Source organism: Phialemonium atrogriseum (assembly GCF_030411735.1).
Source record: "Phialemonium atrogriseum strain 8032-3 unplaced genomic scaffold QBC33scaffold_9, whole genome shotgun sequence".
Lineage (NCBI taxonomy): Eukaryota > Fungi > Ascomycota > Sordariomycetes > Cephalothecales > Cephalothecaceae > Phialemonium > Phialemonium atrogriseum.
Window position 1 is genome coordinate 871,752 of NW_026848146.1, and position 16,700 is coordinate 888,451.

General features: G+C 57.7%; 6 protein-coding genes across 6 annotated transcripts; 3 read left to right on the top strand and 3 right to left on the bottom strand.

Moving 5' to 3' along the window:
* The first annotated feature begins 132 nt into the window (after window positions 1-132).
* QBC33DRAFT_384364 (fungal-specific transcription factor domain-containing protein) lies at window positions 133-4,132 on the top strand. Its single transcript, XM_060424089.1, has 6 exons — window positions 133-347; window positions 763-1,252; window positions 1,315-1,526; window positions 1,581-1,932; window positions 1,995-2,700; window positions 2,770-4,132. The coding sequence occupies exons 1-6, from the start codon at window positions 267-269 to the stop codon at window positions 3,641-3,643; spliced, it is 2,715 nt and encodes a 904-aa protein (XP_060284818.1). The 5' UTR covers window positions 133-266; the 3' UTR covers window positions 3,644-4,132.
* A 421-nt stretch (window positions 4,133-4,553) lies between these two features.
* On the bottom strand, window positions 4,554-7,415 carry QBC33DRAFT_577589 (OPT family small oligopeptide transporter; the record flags this gene model as incomplete). The annotated part of the gene is made up of 6 exons (XM_060430989.1): window positions 4,554-5,041; window positions 5,115-5,356; window positions 5,413-5,618; window positions 5,692-5,887; window positions 5,943-6,501; window positions 6,557-7,415. 6 exons carry the CDS (start codon window positions 7,413-7,415, stop codon window positions 4,554-4,556), a joined length of 2,550 nt encoding a protein of 849 aa, XP_060284819.1.
* A 1,129-nt stretch (window positions 7,416-8,544) lies between these two features.
* On the top strand, window positions 8,545-10,099 carry QBC33DRAFT_535550 (3-oxoacyl--synthase). The gene is made up of 3 exons (XM_060427633.1): window positions 8,545-8,987; window positions 9,055-9,777; window positions 9,836-10,099. The coding sequence occupies exons 1-3, from the start codon at window positions 8,583-8,585 to the stop codon at window positions 9,995-9,997; spliced, it is 1,290 nt and encodes a 429-aa protein (XP_060284820.1). The 5' UTR covers window positions 8,545-8,582; the 3' UTR covers window positions 9,998-10,099.
* Window positions 10,100-10,212: 113 nt separating this feature from the next.
* QBC33DRAFT_535554 (protein cbp3, mitochondrial) lies at window positions 10,213-11,672 on the top strand. Its single transcript, XM_060427634.1, has 2 exons — window positions 10,213-10,739; window positions 10,811-11,672. The coding sequence occupies exons 1-2, from the start codon at window positions 10,319-10,321 to the stop codon at window positions 11,344-11,346; spliced, it is 957 nt and encodes a 318-aa protein (XP_060284821.1). The 5' UTR covers window positions 10,213-10,318; the 3' UTR covers window positions 11,347-11,672.
* Window positions 11,451-12,496, bottom strand: QBC33DRAFT_535555 (dihydrofolate reductase). The gene is made up of 2 exons (XM_060427635.1): window positions 12,261-12,496; window positions 11,451-12,094 (listed from the first exon to the last, which is right to left on the bottom strand). Exons 1-2 carry the CDS (start codon window positions 12,396-12,398, stop codon window positions 11,552-11,554), a joined length of 681 nt encoding a protein of 226 aa, XP_060284822.1. The 5' UTR covers window positions 12,399-12,496; the 3' UTR covers window positions 11,451-11,551.
* A 31-nt stretch (window positions 12,497-12,527) lies between these two features.
* QBC33DRAFT_535558 (uncharacterized protein) lies at window positions 12,528-16,396 on the bottom strand. The gene is made up of 2 exons (XM_060427636.1): window positions 13,420-16,396; window positions 12,528-13,347 (listed from the first exon to the last, which is right to left on the bottom strand). The coding sequence occupies exons 1-2, from the start codon at window positions 15,934-15,936 to the stop codon at window positions 12,718-12,720; spliced, it is 3,147 nt and encodes a 1,048-aa protein (XP_060284823.1). The 5' UTR covers window positions 15,937-16,396; the 3' UTR covers window positions 12,528-12,717.
* Between the last annotated feature and the right edge of the window lie 304 nt (window positions 16,397-16,700).

Here is a 16,700-nt window from a genome sequence, read left to right on the forward strand (position 1 = left end):
TCCGCCGAATCAGCCAGCCACACAGCAGTGCCGCTTCCGGTGGCCCGGTCCTTACACCACACATTCCCCGCGCTGCGGAAGCCCGAACCGCGCCTGCCCCCTCCCCACTGTTCCCCGGTCGTGCTCTCGGTCGTGCTGTCGTGCAGCATCCGGTCCGTCAAGTCACAGGAGTCGCTTCCGGAACTAAGCTGTTCGCTCCGCGTCGGGGCCCATTGGGGGGTTGATTGAGCGCGTCCCATGGCTGCTCTGCTGCCTGTCTGCCCAGCATGGCACGGCCCAAAGTCCCGGACGACCAGCGACGGCGCACTGCCCAGGCATGCGACTCTTGCAAACGTAGGAAGCAGAAGGTAAGCAGCCGAGGCCTCTGATTTTCCAGCCAGCTGTCGTATTGTTTTCCCCCAACCCCCAGGTAGTACTGTACATGCAGTCATCGCTACTCGCGTTTGCTGCGCCTTATGCTACCATCCCTTCCTAGCTGGCAGCCCCCTGCTCTGATGGCGCCCGTCATTTACCTGTCATATCCGCGCATGGCGACGGTCAGTGGTGGTGTCTGGGGGCTATGATCGCCCAATCCCCGTGTCTTCCTAAAGCCTATAAGAGCAACTTTGGTGAGACATGTCGTGGATCCTGGGCGTTGCACGAGGAAAGAGAGGCCCTAACCAGGCATTTGAAATTTGAACATTGGCGCTTGCACGCCAATCAAGTCCCACTGCCTCCTAGCAGACATGCAACTACGTCGTTTGCTGACGAGCTTATTCCAAGTGCAACGGCCGACATCCATGCGATACTTGCACAAAACGGAGTCTGACCTGCGACTATGCGAATAACCCCCCTGAAAACGGCCCCAGTGAATCTACGGAGTCGCCGCGGAAACGACGCCACATCGAGTCACCCTCTTCGTCTCACCGTCAAGCGTCTCCGCTAGAAGAACCAACATCAAGCCACCTTCCACCCCAACCCGTGTATCAAGTCGCCCGCCCCCAGCCAACTCCGCAGAATAGCTGTACGGTAACACCGCCTGAGGAAAGCAGGAAAAGTGTTCAGCATGTCCCTCAACCCTCGAAAAGCGAGGTGGTCAGCAGCCTGAGATCATGGGTCCCGCCGCTGCCTTTTGCAGACCGCGAGCATCGCCAGGCACCATGTGATGATGAGCTGGAGAACCACTCGCGCAAAAGCGCGGTTAGCGGGCCTGATGAAGAGGCCACAGTCTTCCCCTCGACAAGGATGCTACAGGACTCAACTGGGCGTCTACGTAGGTGTCTCCGCCCGCTAGTACCCTCTTGACACTTTTGACACGCTGACCATGAGAGACAGTCTATCTTGGGGATTCTGCAACCTTGTCATATCTCCAGCTGATCCGGATGATCGTGGAAGATACGGTTGGGCCATCCGCCTTCACGGGGGATCCGTCGAGACATCGGATTATGGAGAATACCGTCTCCCTCCCGCACAATGTCCGGCCAGCACACCGTTTGCTGCCAGACCGACAGACTTCTGCTGTATTGGTGGACTCCTTTTTCACAAACGTACTGGCCCCTAACCTCCGCCTGATCTTGCGAAGCGCTAACGAATACCCTTAGACAATGGGCCTAATCGAGGTATTCGACCGAAACAATTTCCAGACCTTGTTGGAATCGTGCTATACCGATCCTCTCGATGTCGATCCGTCCTTTCTTTGTCTGCTGTATCTCGTATTCGCCATTGGATTGGTGCTCGCTGTTCCATCTCCGGACACCCCCGAGTACTTGGTCATCAAGCAGCTGCGGAACGGCCGTCTCAATTGGGCTGAGATGTTCTATAGGAGCGCAAAAGCGCTCGGCGACCCCGTGTCCGGCTTTGAGGACGACGACTTCTGGTCGGTTCAGGCTCTGTTGCTGATGTCCGTCTATATGCTTTCTATCTCCAAGAGGAACGCAGCAAACGCATATTTCGGTAGGTGTTCCACCCACTGTCGGAAATTTCGTTCTCTCCACCGCTCACAGGAGGTCTCGCAGGCATGGCGGTGCGCTCGGCCGTTGCTCTGGGCCTCCACAGGGAGGAGGCATCGACTCCAGATATCTTCGGCCAGGAGAATTCAATAGTCCGCCGCAATCTGTGGAGGACTTTGTTCGTGCTCGACCGCTTCCACTCAGCATCACTGGGAAGACCCACGGCAATATCGGAGGGTGATTGCTCCAGCGGCGCGCTCAAGGCACCTCAGCTACCCAGGCCGCCCCTGAAGGACGAGGAGGACGAAGACACAGATCTCGACGTAATCCATTCCAGGGGTATAGACGCTGCAGTCCGCAGCTCCCAGGCCATCGGGGTCATCCTAGAGAAGGTCTACTCCAAACGGAAGATCTCGACCGGCCTGGCCCAGGAGATCGCAAACATGTGCAAAGACTGGCCTCAGAGGCTTCACCCCAGCCTTCATTGGAGCCAGGCTGCGACGGGGGCGACGCGACCGGCTCATGGCATTGCAATTCTCCACACCAACCTGCTCCACTGCCATACCATGATCCTCCTCACCAGGCCATTCCTCCTGTACATGATCACCAAACGTCAACGAGCCCGCAGCTCGGCGAAACAATCGTTGCCCCGTATCGTGTCCAAGATGGAGAAGTTCTCCGAAGCCTGTGTTATCGCATCCTATCATACCATATACCTAGTCCAGAAGGCCTTTATGGACAACTACCTGCCGCAACGTAACCCATTTGTCCAGTAAGTGTGCCTGGCCCATTGCCAACGCTTCTTCTATCCCAAGCACTTCCCCTAGTTGACATGCTCCAGTTACTTCCTCTTTGCTGCCAGCCTCATCGTCCTTACCAACGAGTTCGGAGCGCTCTACCACAACGATGCCTACGAGACGTGCATCTCGAACGCCATCTCCATCACGCAATACTGCGCTGAGACTGACCCGCAAGCCGCCCGATGTCTCTACATCCTGGCTGCCTTCCGAGACGTCGTCGCGCGCAAGGGCAAGCCCCCGATCGACATGGCGCCGACCATCCAGTCGACACCGAGCAGCACCTACGACCCAATGGCGGACTTCCTAGGACCCCACGACCACCGCCAATCCGGCCCAAGCATGAGGCCCTCTGACTCCCGGCGCCCTGGCGACCCGAAAGTGCCCGGACTACTACCATCCCAGCACCCCTCCCACGCCTTCATGCCCGCGCCGACGATTCCCTCGCTACCCGAGATGACCGTCACGACCTCCTCCGGCTCCTTGACGCTCGGACCGAAATCCGACTCCGGGATCCCCCCAGACGGTTTAACGTCGCCGCCGCACCCCGTCGACTACTACCCGCTCCCGCAACACCATCCCCAGCATCCGGTCCCGGCCCTCACCGTCCCTACAGTCGCGTTCTCCACCCCTACCCCCGCCTCGGAGGGCTCGGGCTCGGGCTCGGGACCCGGCTCAATGGGTAGCGGCGACGGCGAGTTCGACTTTGACGTCCTGTGGAACCGGCCTCTGACCGAGGTCGAGGCCCAGGCGTCGGGAATCCTTCAACCCAGCCAGATCGTGCAGCCCCTGGCCCCGGCTCCGGCGCCGGCGCCGCTGTCGGCTACCGATTTACCCCACTTTGTGCACGGCGGGGACGGTAATGGTGCCAACGGCGGCGGGAATATCCCGCTGTATCCTAGCACGAATTTCTTGTGAGTTTTTGCAGCCCTCTGCGAGGGGGCCTGGTTGGAATGGGAGCCACTCTGCTCTGCTGTTGTGGTTGGAGTTGGGCTTGATATGGGAGGGGTTTTCATGCATTTCGTCGTTATATGGACGGGAAGATTGAGGGGGTGTTTAACTGGCTCTTTCTTCTCCTTTATGTTCCGGCGCTTGGATGGGCGGCTCCTTGGGACCACCACGTAGTCCTTCTTTCAAAATATGCACGCGATAAATTATACCCTTTCGGCGGGATGAAAAAAATATATTGATATTCGCCTGGGATTATTGCTTGCATTCCCCTCTTGCACATGTGGACTGTCTAGTTCTCTGGCTGGAGTTGGTTTTTCGTTGAAGTCACGACAAAATGTTACGATACCACTAGCTAGAAAAAGGCGTCTGAGGCCCTATATCAAGACGGGGGGGTGTTGGTGGCCAATTCAGACTACATGATATAATACTGACCGCACTTTTATTTTTGGGGCAACAACCTGCACCTCCCATGTAGTAGAAATAACGCCGGCTCAGCTGCCGCTACTACACCTGTTCAATGCCGCTATCAATGTCTTGGGCATGGTTGGCTGCCAGCTGAATTAGAAACAAGCGCCATGCTCCTGTTCATTGTTATACTACATTATACACGCTCGATCGTATAGGTAGGTAAGTATGAAGTGAGCGCTGTGTCTACTGTCGAGTCCGTACCGACCTCCCACGTCTACCCGATGCCCCCATGCACAACTGACTGGCTACCGTTGGGGCAGAGAATCGAAAGGAAGCCCCAATCATCGATGATATAAAAAGAAAAAAAAACCCCCCCAAGAACTCCAAAGAAACGCCTCACGCCTCACGCCTCACGCCTCACGCTTCTCATAAAAACATACACAAGCGCCCCCCCCCCCCAACCCAAAGCTCACCACGTCGCGGGCCCAAAGGTCTGGCCGGGAGGCAAAACGACCTGCACGGCCGTCCTCTTGAAATCCACCGTCGAGACGACAACGTCGTTGCCCCACCACGAAGGCGGGTCGATGTTGTTGAGGGTGAAGGCGAAGAAGATGACGAGGGTGGCCAGGGCGAGGCCGAGGTCGAGGCCGGACGAGGTCAGGAAGTTGAGGCGGCTCCACCAGCCGAAGTGGCGGTTGCGGATCACGTACTGGAACACGAAGCCCACGGCGCCCCAGGCCAGGTAGTTGAGCGGCGTGGCCGGCGGGATGAGGCCCGCCCCGCCGAACACGAGCGGCGCGATCAGGTACTTGAGCGGCGAGTTGGGCCAGCGCTTGGAGGCGAAGTAGATGACCACGGGCACGATGGCGCCGACGGCGAAGAAGAAGAATAGGCCCGAGTAGATCTGGCCCGGGGAGAACATGCGCGCGGGGCCGATGAGTCCCCAGATGACAGACGCTGCGAAGGGGGGGTCAAGTCAGACTGGGTAGTTCAAGGCAAAAGGGTATCCGCGAAGATGGGGCGGGCTTACCGGAGAAGAAGACTCGTCCACCGGGGCACGTAAAGTGTTCGGGCTGCTCGAGCGTGCAGACACCATCGATGCTGCCGAGCGCGGAATTCAGGACGGCGATCTGGATGAAGCACGAGAATGTCGTGGCGACCACTTGAGCCATGAACATTGTCCGGGGCGGGATCTTCATGTAATGGCCGAATTTGAGATCCGACACAAAGTTGAGCGCTTGCGACATGGTGATGTAGCCAAATGTCTTGAATCTGGAAATGGACGTTAGCAGTGCGATGACAAGGAGCGAGTCACAGCCACAACTCACATCATAAGTGCCAGAGGGCGTCCGGGCTGGATATAGCCGTAGACGAATTCAGTCAAGACGTTGAGCCCAATCTGGTTATTCGTGACGGCTTGGATGATGCCAATCGGCAGGGAGAACCCGAAGGAAATCAACACGGCCAACAGGAACGCCCACCAGGTGAGGTTGGTAGGATAAACCAAGATGGTTATAAACCCGAGAGCGAGCATCTGAAGAAACGGTTAACATCAACGCCTCAGATGCGGGAGTCGATAGTGATTGTCCGGGATAAATAGGACTTACGAGGACGAAGAGAGACATGTACCACCATGTTGGCGCTTCCTTGTACTTCTTCATCAGCTTCATGTGGATATCTGGTTTCTCATTCGTGCTGTTTCTGTATTGCCTCCAAATAGTCTTTCCATGGTGCAGGTACGTATAGACGATGAGGGATGCAATGGCGGCGAACGAGAGGCCATACGACAAGGCAAAAGTCGTGCTGCAGCGGTTACTTAGGAGATTGATCTCAGGGCAGGGCTGGCGGTAATACACACCTGATGAACAGTGGTGAGTAGCTCTCATAGGCCTGCACATCGAAAGTGAAGTCCGAGGTTAAAACCCTGGACACATTGTATCGGGCGCCGGTATTGTCGTACGTGGCGGAGTCACTCATTGGGAGGAACTGGCCATACCAGGTCCCACTGAAGTGTAGAACCGAAGCAAGGAAAAGGAAAAAGAAGACGACACCGATCAGCGTGTTAGCGATAGCATACCATGGAGGAATCAACGGAGAGCCGACAAAGCCAGAAATCTGGGTCCAGTCGAAAGTGATTGGCAGAATCGACAGTCCGGTCGAGTATCCAAATAGCTGGTTGACGACGGTGTTGTTTGGAGCTATCCAGGTGATAACAGCGAAGGAGCTCAAGAACTGGGCAAGATAGCCCGGGATGAAGTAGTAGAAAAACGCGCATATGGTGACAATGCCAAACCACCTGTATCGCGGCATGGCGCCTCCAATAACGGTCGGATCTGGCTTATCGTTCTTCTCGTACATGGCGTTTAGCAGAGTCACGGCGACAAGATTTCCCGGCCAAATCATAGAGGCTGGGTATACTTGACTGAGAGTTAGCAAATCAACCAAGGGGAAAGAGATCTGAACAGCGCTCACCAAGAAACTTCCTCATCATCCCTGCAATCCCATACCCGAGCGATTGGGTCGAGATGGTAAGCATGAGCTGGAACAAAGTGCCGAAATTCTGATTGTAGAATACGACCTGGGCCAAGATGATATCGGTGGCATAGGCGACCGAGAAGGATACACTGGCCATGACCACGATGATGGAGTGCTCCTTTATGTTGAACGGTCCGGGATTCAGGCTCCAGGTAATGCCGAATGTGCGGAATTTCCTTGTCGGCATGACCTTCGCCCAACCATGGCCCATGGGCCAGGATATAATCTGAGCAACGAGGGCCCCGAGGCTGATGGAGGGCGAGCGTAATGAGAACAAGGTGTTCATCGAGGCCCCGAGAATGACCAGAGTTAGGCCGATAGTCCAGGCCCGGATGGTGTTACAGGGCACCTCCTCGTCGTAGTTACGGACCGCAGATCGGACCTCGGCATATGGAGAGTTCTCCTCCTCCTCCTCCTCATCGCCGGTCTTAGTCCGCTTAAGGGCGGTTTCGTCGTCAAAGCTTCCCGAGTCTCTGTCGATGTCCTCGAGCGAAGCGTCGAAATGGTGGGGGAGGTTCGGATCTAAGAGGAGTTCATATTCTGATCCTTCTTCATCGTCACCATCGTCGGCCTGGTAGTTTCTAGACTCACCCCACATAGATAGGCGGGCTTTCAGGTCTTCCACAGGACTCAGCCGACGCTCATTGGAGCCATCGACCGGAGACGCTGCTTCGCCCGGCGGCACCACCTTCCCACTGACTTCCACGTCAACCTTTGGGTCTCGGTCATAATCGTCGTCGGCCATCGTAACCCTAGAACTCGTACCTGACGGCTCTGAGCTTGATGGTTGGGCCATGTTTACGGTCCCAATAGGTTGGAGAACGATCAACGATCTGACGAGTCAAAGGCAGGCGTGGAAGTAGTGGGTACTATATAGGGGCTATCTGAAGAAGTCACTCAGGCCAGACGAGGTCCTCATCGGCAGCCAGGCTAATGCCCTCCCTTGTCAATCCCGTCCCAGTAGCATGGAAAGAGCAAACAGGGGTCCGTAAATCGCAGACCAAGGCCGGATCGGTACTGGGGTCACGGAGCCCAGGGGGCCAGAAACGAGTAGCCGATAAGCTTCCCAAGAGAGACCACAGGGTGGGGTGGTAAAAGCTTCGAGGAGCTGCGAAGGCACAAAGGCATGAAATCGAAGGTCTCAGGGGATCTTGCTTTCCGAAAGGCGAGCGACAAGATCAATGCGGATGTGGGTGGTGATAGGATATCCGAGTTCAGAGAACTACCCTTTTCAGCTAAGTTCCAGGAGTTGTGCTTTCTGGTGGCTGAAACCGATATGTGGCGAACGCACAGATAAGAGTGAAGCCGTCGTCCTTGGTCTCAAGCTGTCTCTAGTGGACGGTGACGCCAGTAATGAGAAAGCACTAAATATCGGCGGGTTGCGGTCCTGATGCGATTGAGGGAATAGAGGTCCTCTCTGTCTTGCTCAAGAAGTCGCAATTGAGAAGCTGAGGGCCTGTCGTGAAGACAGGTGACGGATTGGGGGCTTTGAAACCTGTCGTTTCGAACCAACAGGACGGGCTGGGCCTTGTCCGAGTCCGGTATCGCTAACAAAGAGCGCCTAGGGAGTTGGTGCTACCTTTGGCTTGCCATATCGCAAACTAGGTTAGTTTCCCCTGACTCTGCTATGCAATCCAGAGAGTATGATGAGCGCGGAAGCGACCAAGAGTAGGTGATTTGGCTGAAGTCGAGCTGAAGAGGCAGGGCGATATTATGCTGAACTTCCGAATATGTACCACGTTTCAATCACAGACGGACCCGGGACTCTGGGCAAATGGGGGCCGCAAATGGGGGCCAAGGGGCTTTGTCCCGCCTGCGGCTCCTGCGGCTCCTGCTTCGCGCTATTCCGTGACGGGATTAGCGCATTATCACGACCCAGACCATTTTTGGTTTTATTATCGGACGGAACCAGTCGCGTTTTATCGCAACTGATAAGCACCACCACCCAGAGTATGGAGAGATCATGCGACGAGTTGTTGTGACCGGCCTTGGCGCCATCACTCCTCTGGGCGTGGGCATTCGCCCAACGTGGACGCGCCTACTAGCGGGCCATTCCGGCATCGTTAGCGTTGCCGACCTTGAGCCTGCGAGGCACTGGAAGAATCTAACCAGTACCGTTGCCGGGGTCGTCCCGAGTGGTGATGCCTCGGAGCATGGTTGGAAGGTATCGGACTGGCTGGACGGTGCTGAACAGCGCCGTACGTCCAAGTTTGCCCAGTATGCGCTAGCAGCTTCTCGGATGGCTCTGGACGACGCTGGCTGGAAACCAACTCGGCAGGAGGACCTCGAGGCTACGGGGGTCTGTCTAGGTAGCGGCATTGGCAACTTGGACGACATCTACAGCACCAGCCTGGCCTTCGAACGAGACGTGAGATTTAGCCCCACGCACTGCAACGTAAACCAATCTGGCCGGGAATGCTAAGATCGCGCGGTAGGGCAATAAGAAGGTATCTCCACTGTTCGTCCCGAAGATATTGACCAACATGGCTGCCGGGCACATCGCCATGAAATATGGCTTCCAAGGTCCAAACCATGCGGTCACCACTGCCTGCACCACTGGGGCACACTCTATTGGGGACGCCTCGCGGTTCATCGCCTTTGGGGACGCTGATGTGATGGTTGCCGGTGGTGCCGAGTCCTGCATACACCCCCTGACCTTTGCGGGGTTTGCTAGGTCTAGGTCCTTATCCACGGCTTATAACCATGAGCCCGCCCTGAGCTGCCGCCCCTTCGACAAAGATCGCGATGGGTTCGTCGTATCCGAGGGCGCAGCTGTGGTGGTTCTGGAGGAGCTGCAGCATGCGAAAGCTCGGGGAGCCCACATCCTTGCCGAACTCCGGGGCTATGGCTGCAGCGGCGATGCCCATCATATGACTGCGCCGCGGGCAGATGGTTCCGGCGCCGTCCTCGCCATGAAGAGGGCACTCAAGAATGCGTCTATCAAACCCCGGGTGGTTGACTACATCAACGCTCACGCCACAGGGACTCTCGTAGGCGACGCTGCGGAGGCCGCTGCCATCCGGTCGTTGATGCTGGGCGAGGAAGGTGTTGAAGACGAGGCCCACGTCACAGTGAGCAGCACGAAGGGCGCCATCGGACATCTGCTTGGAGCTGCTGGCGCCATCGAGGCCGTTTTCGCCATCCTGGCCATTGCCGAGGTGAGCCAACTACCTTTTTGATGGATTTACTCCTTGTGTCCGGACTAACCAATACTAGAACACCGTTCCGCCCACGGCCAACCTGCATGCGCCGAACGTCAATGCCGGATTCAACTTCGTTCCTCTGCATGCGCAGGAAAAGCCTGTAAATGTTGCCCTGTCGAACAGCTTCGGCTTTGGAGGGACGAACGCCACCCTTGTATTCTCCAGAATTGGATAGAATGGAAAGCAAACTATATAACAGCGCACCTGCGCCTTTTCTGTACAAGTTATAACTACTCCTGTAATTCTATCTGTAGAATTAAATAGATTTATTCAGGGGCTCCCTGACTGAATGTGCAGTATCTTGCTTCCCTCCTGTGAGGTCACGTGAGGCCGCGATGACGCCTGGTAGATGGAATTTTTGCGCAGATCGCCCATTCGCCAAAAGTTTCCCGATTGAACCCTCGTCGCAACCAGCTCGTTTTGTCAAGGCCCTTGGGACGGGAATTTCCGACCCAGCTTCTATCTACCCCCATCCTCACCCCCAGATCCGTCCACAATGGCGTGCCGAAGCTGCAGAAAGCCCCTCGACCTCCTCCCCCTCCGGCCACTGTCCGTGAGCCACGCCGCACCAAGGAACCCCCCCAGAGCAACCCGCAGGGCCCTGCACGCGACAGCGGCGCCGCGCCTGCAGCAGCAGCCGCAGCCGCAGCCGGCGAGTGAGACGACGACGACGACGACTACGACATCTTCGTCGAGGCTGCAGAAGTGGCTGATCCGGCCCGTGGCGGACAGGCTGCGGACGACGGCGCGGAAGACGACGCACTCGTACATGGTCTACGGCGCGACGGAGCACATATACAAGACGTGTGCGGCACAGGCCGACTACAAGATCACCCAGGCGGACCGCAAGGCCGGCAAAGTGCAGCTGCTGCCGGATGGCGAGGAGGTCGGCGTCGGAAGCGGGATGTGGCATGACGGTAAGAAGGCGGGGCGGAAACTGCCCCGGGGCCTGGCGTTATATATAGAGCTCGGCTGACATTCGACACAGACTTCAAGCTCCTCCCGACATTCAGCACGTGGTCCCAGGTGACGATGCTGCACATGTACCTGCTCGTGGTCCGGCTGCGGTGCCTTGACCGGGACGCGTACCAGACGTGGCAGTCGCAGCTGGTGGACCACTTCTTCCACGACGCCGAGGCCAAGATGGAGGTGGCGCACGAGCTGACGTCGCGGGCGATGCGGCAGCGGTACCTCAAGGACCTGTTCGTGCAGTGGCGGGGTCTGTTGCTTGCGTACGACGAGGGCCTCGTGCGCGGCGACGCCGTGCTCGCGTCCGCGCTGTGGAGGAACCTGTTCAAGGGCCGCGAGGACGTCGACGTGCGCGTCCTCGCCGCCGTCGTCAGCTGGATGAGGCTGTCGCTCAGGAACCTCGACCAGATGAAGGACGAGGCCATCGTCACGAACGCCGTCAGCGCCTTCAAGTGGCCCGCAAAGTCGGAGCTGGCCCTAGTCGACCGCCCGGTGAAGGCGCTCGACGGCGTGTATGGCGGGGCCCGGAAGGAGACGGCGAGCTCGCCGACGTAAGACGTGGGCTGGGGGATATGCGAGCACTGTAATACCAAAAGCAAACTTATAGGCCGGCCAGATAATGGCACCAACGGGCCTTGAGGAGTGGGCAATCTCAAGTGTACAAAACCAGGAGAAATTGCATGTAAAATCTATTATTAGACTAGAAGAACGGAACCGGGAGGGAGAGCCGGGGGTATACACCATAGACACACAACCAGAATCAACTCTCACCACCATCGCCACCATCACCACCATCACCATCCACCCTCTCCCACATCTCAAACTCATACTCCGTCTCCCCCTCCAGCTGCACCCCCTCGGGCACGACCTCACCCACCCACGCATCCATCTCCTCCTTAGACCTCCTCGCCCACCCCTCCTCCCCCTTCCCTTCCCCCCGCAGCGCCCCCAGCGGGAAGAAGGTATCGCACTCGATCCCCCCCGTCAGCACCCTCGTAAGCAGCACCCGGCGCGCGAGCCCCGATCCCAGCGCCGCGCCGTACACCTGCGCCCCGCCCACGACGAACACCCGGCCCGAGCTGCTGCTGCGCGCGGCGCGGAGCTGTTCCAGGGCCTGCTCCAGCGACGTCGCGTGGACGGGGCCCTCGTCTCCGGAAGAGGTGCTGGCGGTGGTGCTGGCGCTGGTGCTGGGGGAGCGGCTGATGACGATGTTGAGGCGGCCCTTTAGCGGGCGGAACTTGGACGGGATGCTGTCCCATGTCTTGCGGCCCATTATGACGGCGTTTATGGCTGGGGGTTGGGTCTTTTCCGTGGAGGTGGGGGGGGATTGAGCTTGTTAGAAGGTCTGCATGGCAGGGGGGGAGAGAGGGGATGTATAGGTATACATGTAGAGTATATACACTGAATTGGTTGGAGGCGGGGTTGTCCGTGAGAGACTGGGAAAGAAAGAAGAGAAAGAAAGAACTCACCTGCGGCGGTAGCCTCTTGGTCACCCGCGCAAAGTAGGCCATCTCCTTCTTTAGCCCCGTCCAAGGGAGGGTGCCGTTGAGGCCGATACCCATGTCCCGGGTCGCGGCTACGATGAGGGTCAATTCCGGATGAGGCATCGTTTTCGATTTTCCGGACTTGCTCAGTTTAGCTGCAGGGTATAAAACGGTCTCGGCAAGATTTCAGAACAAATGCGATCGTTCGTGGCTGGATGAACGCTCCACTGGTCGCGTTTTAATATGAAGATACCAGATAAATGTGCCCCGCTAATACGTATCTCCGGCTCATAAATTTGATTAAGATGGATATTAATGGTCTTAAGCCAACCTCATGTCACCCCCTTAGGCGCAAGCTAAACTGCCTTTCGAGTTATTAGCTGGCCGGGCAGCTCTTAGCCACATGGTAGCTATCTACAACACAGCCAAGGCGACCAATGACCTATATAACATAACCCCCCGGTCCGACACACTCCCACTCCCTAACCCCCATGCCCTCCTCCAACTCGACGCACCACCACAGCACCTCCTTCGCCTTGTCCGGCTGGCCGCTCTCCTCGTGCGCTCTCGCCAGTGCGAACCAGGCCTCCGAGTAGTTCCACCCCGGTCCCGACTTGGTGAGCCCCGACAAGAGCCCGTACGCGCGATCTCTCGCCGCCAGCCGGTCGACGAGCGGCAGCGACGTCGCCTTATGCGGCGGCAGCAATTTGCTCTCGTGTTGCGGTATCGCCGTCTTTCCATTGCTTTTCACGCTCTCTTTCTTGGCTGTTGCTGACGAGAGACCGAGAGGTTCGGAGGGCGGGAACTGTGGGATGCTGTCCGGTTTGTTTCGCATGACCATGTCTACTGTCGGGGCGACACTGCTATGGCTTGCGGTCGTGGAAGCAGTGCCCGTACTCACGTTGAGGCCAGGCACGGCCGGTGGCGGGAGGAGAGCCTCGGAGTAGATATCGAGCAAGATGTTCGAAAGACCAACGATTGCCGATGGGTGGTCGGGGAAGTGCATCAGAGCCGACTCGAAGTCCGCTCGCGCAAGGTACGGGGCCCCCGTGGCTACGGATAAATAGCCCTTCTAGATAGGTGTTAAGAGAATCAACCAATCACCTCTTGGCCGGAGAGCCCGAGCACCATTCTCTCGACTTACCTCGGACCATATGTCGCCCCAAAGTTCCGCCACGCTCTTATTCTGGGCCCAGCCGCATTGTTTGAACGACAGAGATGCCGTAGTATCTTTTGCGACATCTGCTTCAAGACTCTGCACGAGCTTCATGGCCTCGGCCAGAGACCCCTGCGAGTCCTGCGGCATGCCTGCGCGCCTGTAAAAGCCGGCAATCATGAGCCAGACCTTGATCAGCACCGCATTCCTGCGCCGCCTGTCATGGTCCTTGGAGAATTGGATAACTGGAAGTAGGGCGGGATGCGCCTCCAGCCTGTCCACGGATATGCCCGTTATATCGACGGCCCCCGACTTGGTTGCGCCGTTGGACGCGTGCGAGTCCGTATGTGAGGCGGTCCTGGACCCTACACCGAACCGCTTGGTTGCGAAGCTACTGAAGAAATCATTGTCCGACGACGCGGATTCGCCAAACGGAGTGAAGAAGCTCTCGCCGTCGGCGACGGTAGGTGGGCGGGAGACGGCGCCGCTGCTCACCGCACGCCTCCGACTCCCGCTGCTCTCCCGTTTCCGAAGGCTGGCCCTCTTGCCCGACTCGCTTCTCCTGGTCACGCTCGCCGATTGCCGGCGCCGTTGGGTCTCGCGCGAGTACGCGCTCTCGTTGGTGCTCTGCGTGGCCAGTCCTGGCGCGTGTTCCGCCATCGTCTGCATCGTCTGCGGTCTCGACTGCGGCGCAACTGACGCCTTCTCGCTGTTGCCCGCACCGTGCCTAGTGCGGCTCAGCCTTTCGGACCTGCTTCCAAATATGGTACCCCTGATGCTCCGCAACGTCCCCGTCGAGCTCTTCGGGATATCTGCAGTCTTTGGCGCGTGTGCCGGCACCTTTGGCTGTGGCACGCCGAAGAGCCTCGAAAAGAGGCTCAGGAGCTCCAGGCTAGCATTGACGGCGACCTTGGGGCCCTCCAGGAGCTCGATGATCGCAAGCTGTGTCATCTTGACTTCCAGCACGGCTTCCTTCTCGTAGTCATCCATATCATCAACCACTCCGCTTCCATCGTCGTCGAGTTTCTCGACCAGGGCCTCCATCTCGTTCAGATGGTCGCTGCGGTACGCCCCATTGAGCCGCTTGTCTCCAAATAGCACCGACGGGTCCTTGAACTGTTCAAACGCCCCCTCACACGCTCGGGAAGCCATCATATAGTCCTCTCTTGCGCTCAGCAGGAGCGACAAGAGGTGCCATATCGGGATGAGTGATCGTTCACGCCAGTATGGCCCGTTATGCAGCTCATGCTCTTTAGTATTGGTCTTCTCAGCGAGCAGAGCACTCTTGACCAGCTCAATGGCAGAGGATAGCTCCCTCTGCTCGGCGAGAAGGACACCCAGAGCAAATATCCCTCTAACATCAGCGGCCCGACCGAATTCTGCGGACAGCGATTTTTGCAGGCACACAGCAGCCTTGTTCTGGATTTCGGCCCGAGACGCGGCGTCGAAGGTCATTCGTGCCCATTGCGCTTGTGCTAATCCGATGGCCTGCCACGACAGCGCCATGGTCTTTGCTCCGGGTCGAGTCTGAGTCGAGGATACCTGGTCGGCTTCTCCAACGGGAGTCAAGCCGCCTTCCTGGGCTGGCTGAGATGTCTTGTGGTTCTCAATCCAGTGCTCCAACTCCGACGCGAGGCTACGGGCCTTCTCCGCCGCCGCCTTGTCGCCGTACCGGCAGAGAGCTGCAATTCCCGATGATATGGTCTCCATGACGGTCGCATCATCGTCCAGACTCGGTTCGGGCTGGTCAGTCTTGCCAACTCGAGCCTTCCCTTTCTTGACAAGATCCAAGTATGAGTCCAGCGACCTGAGAGCCAGATCGAACTCGGCCACTGCGAGATGCGCCCTGAATAGATGCCGCAGTATTGCTGTCGAATGGTAAGTCTTGGTGGCCGCACGGTACAAGAGGTCGAGGACTCCTCGACTGAGCGATTCCCTTCCTCCCTGGCCAAGGTCGTGTTCCCGCCAGCCGCGCCCGTTGAGAATGGTCCAGTTGTCCATGACCAGCTCGACAAAGGCCTCCACTTCCTCCCGTTCTTCCTCGGCTCTGGGAAATTTGGTCTCGCCGAGTAGTAGCGCCTCGTATTTGACCTCCACCTGCTTGAGCTCCGTGGGAAGCTGGCTCCTGGCTGAAGCCTCATTGTTGACCGGGGCGTAACCCGTCGGGAACGGCAGATCCTGCTTGAGAATCTCCGATATCACGTCATAGTACTCCAGCCATATCCTCCTTCGCGGTACAGTTCCCCGGAATCCGTATCCGCCGGTAGCAGAGATGCCCTGGGCATCCCAGTACTTGGCCCAGCAACGGAAGCATGCCAGGCAGTTCGGGTCTTCGAGAGAGCTCGGGTCTTCCTGGAGCGATTGGCCTTGCAACATGCAGAACTCGGTGAGATAGAGCTCGGACCAGTAGCGCAGCTGGTTCTTGGAGGGCTTGGTTAACCAAATGCTGGACAAGGAGGGTAAGGAGAGCTTAAACGCCGCCAGCGCCTCAGCCCGTCGGTCCATCCGCGCCAGGGAGTTCGCTGCAATATAGGCTGACTTCAGTACACAGACCTTGGTCCAATCCGTGACGTTGTCGAGAGTTTCGAACTGCGAGTATTCCTGATCGATGGTTCCTGGCAACCGGACCGTGGCCAGGTTGTACTCTCCCGCCACCCAATGCAGCCAGCCGACACACACCTGGGCCTGGAATCTGTCTTCGAGCAAGCTATTCTCTTGATCTATGGCCGCGAGCAGTTTCGGCAGCTGGGTCGACACGCCGAGGTCCTGCGCTGACAAGGCGGTGGTAGGTCGGGTCGACGGAGGGACGTTCTGTGTGGCTTTGGCGACAGCATGTTCGGTTTCCGCCACCAAGGTAAGACCTGTTCCCCTATGTTCTCAGCTCCAGCACGAATTGGCACCTTGGCACATTGGCACATTGGCACATTGGCACATTGGCACACGAGGCACGGGATGTAGGGGTGGCTGCGACGTACAGGTTCTCTCTGGAGCGTGCTTCCGCACTTTTCGAATGTACTCGGGGACGGCATCCCAATTGCTCTCGCAGCGGGCGTTGTCGAGCAGTTGGATGTAATGCTCCGCCTTTGCCAAACGGCGCTATTGTTTAGGGGCGTAGAGAGTCAGTTGGGGTTGCGATAGGTTACTTGGGTGCACAAAGGCTTTCTTACACTCATCGTGTTGGCGGTGATGCGGATTGGAAGACAAGCAGATGAACTAGACTGGTCTAACGAGTGGAAACATGCGTGCATAAGGTGATTAGAACATGGGTA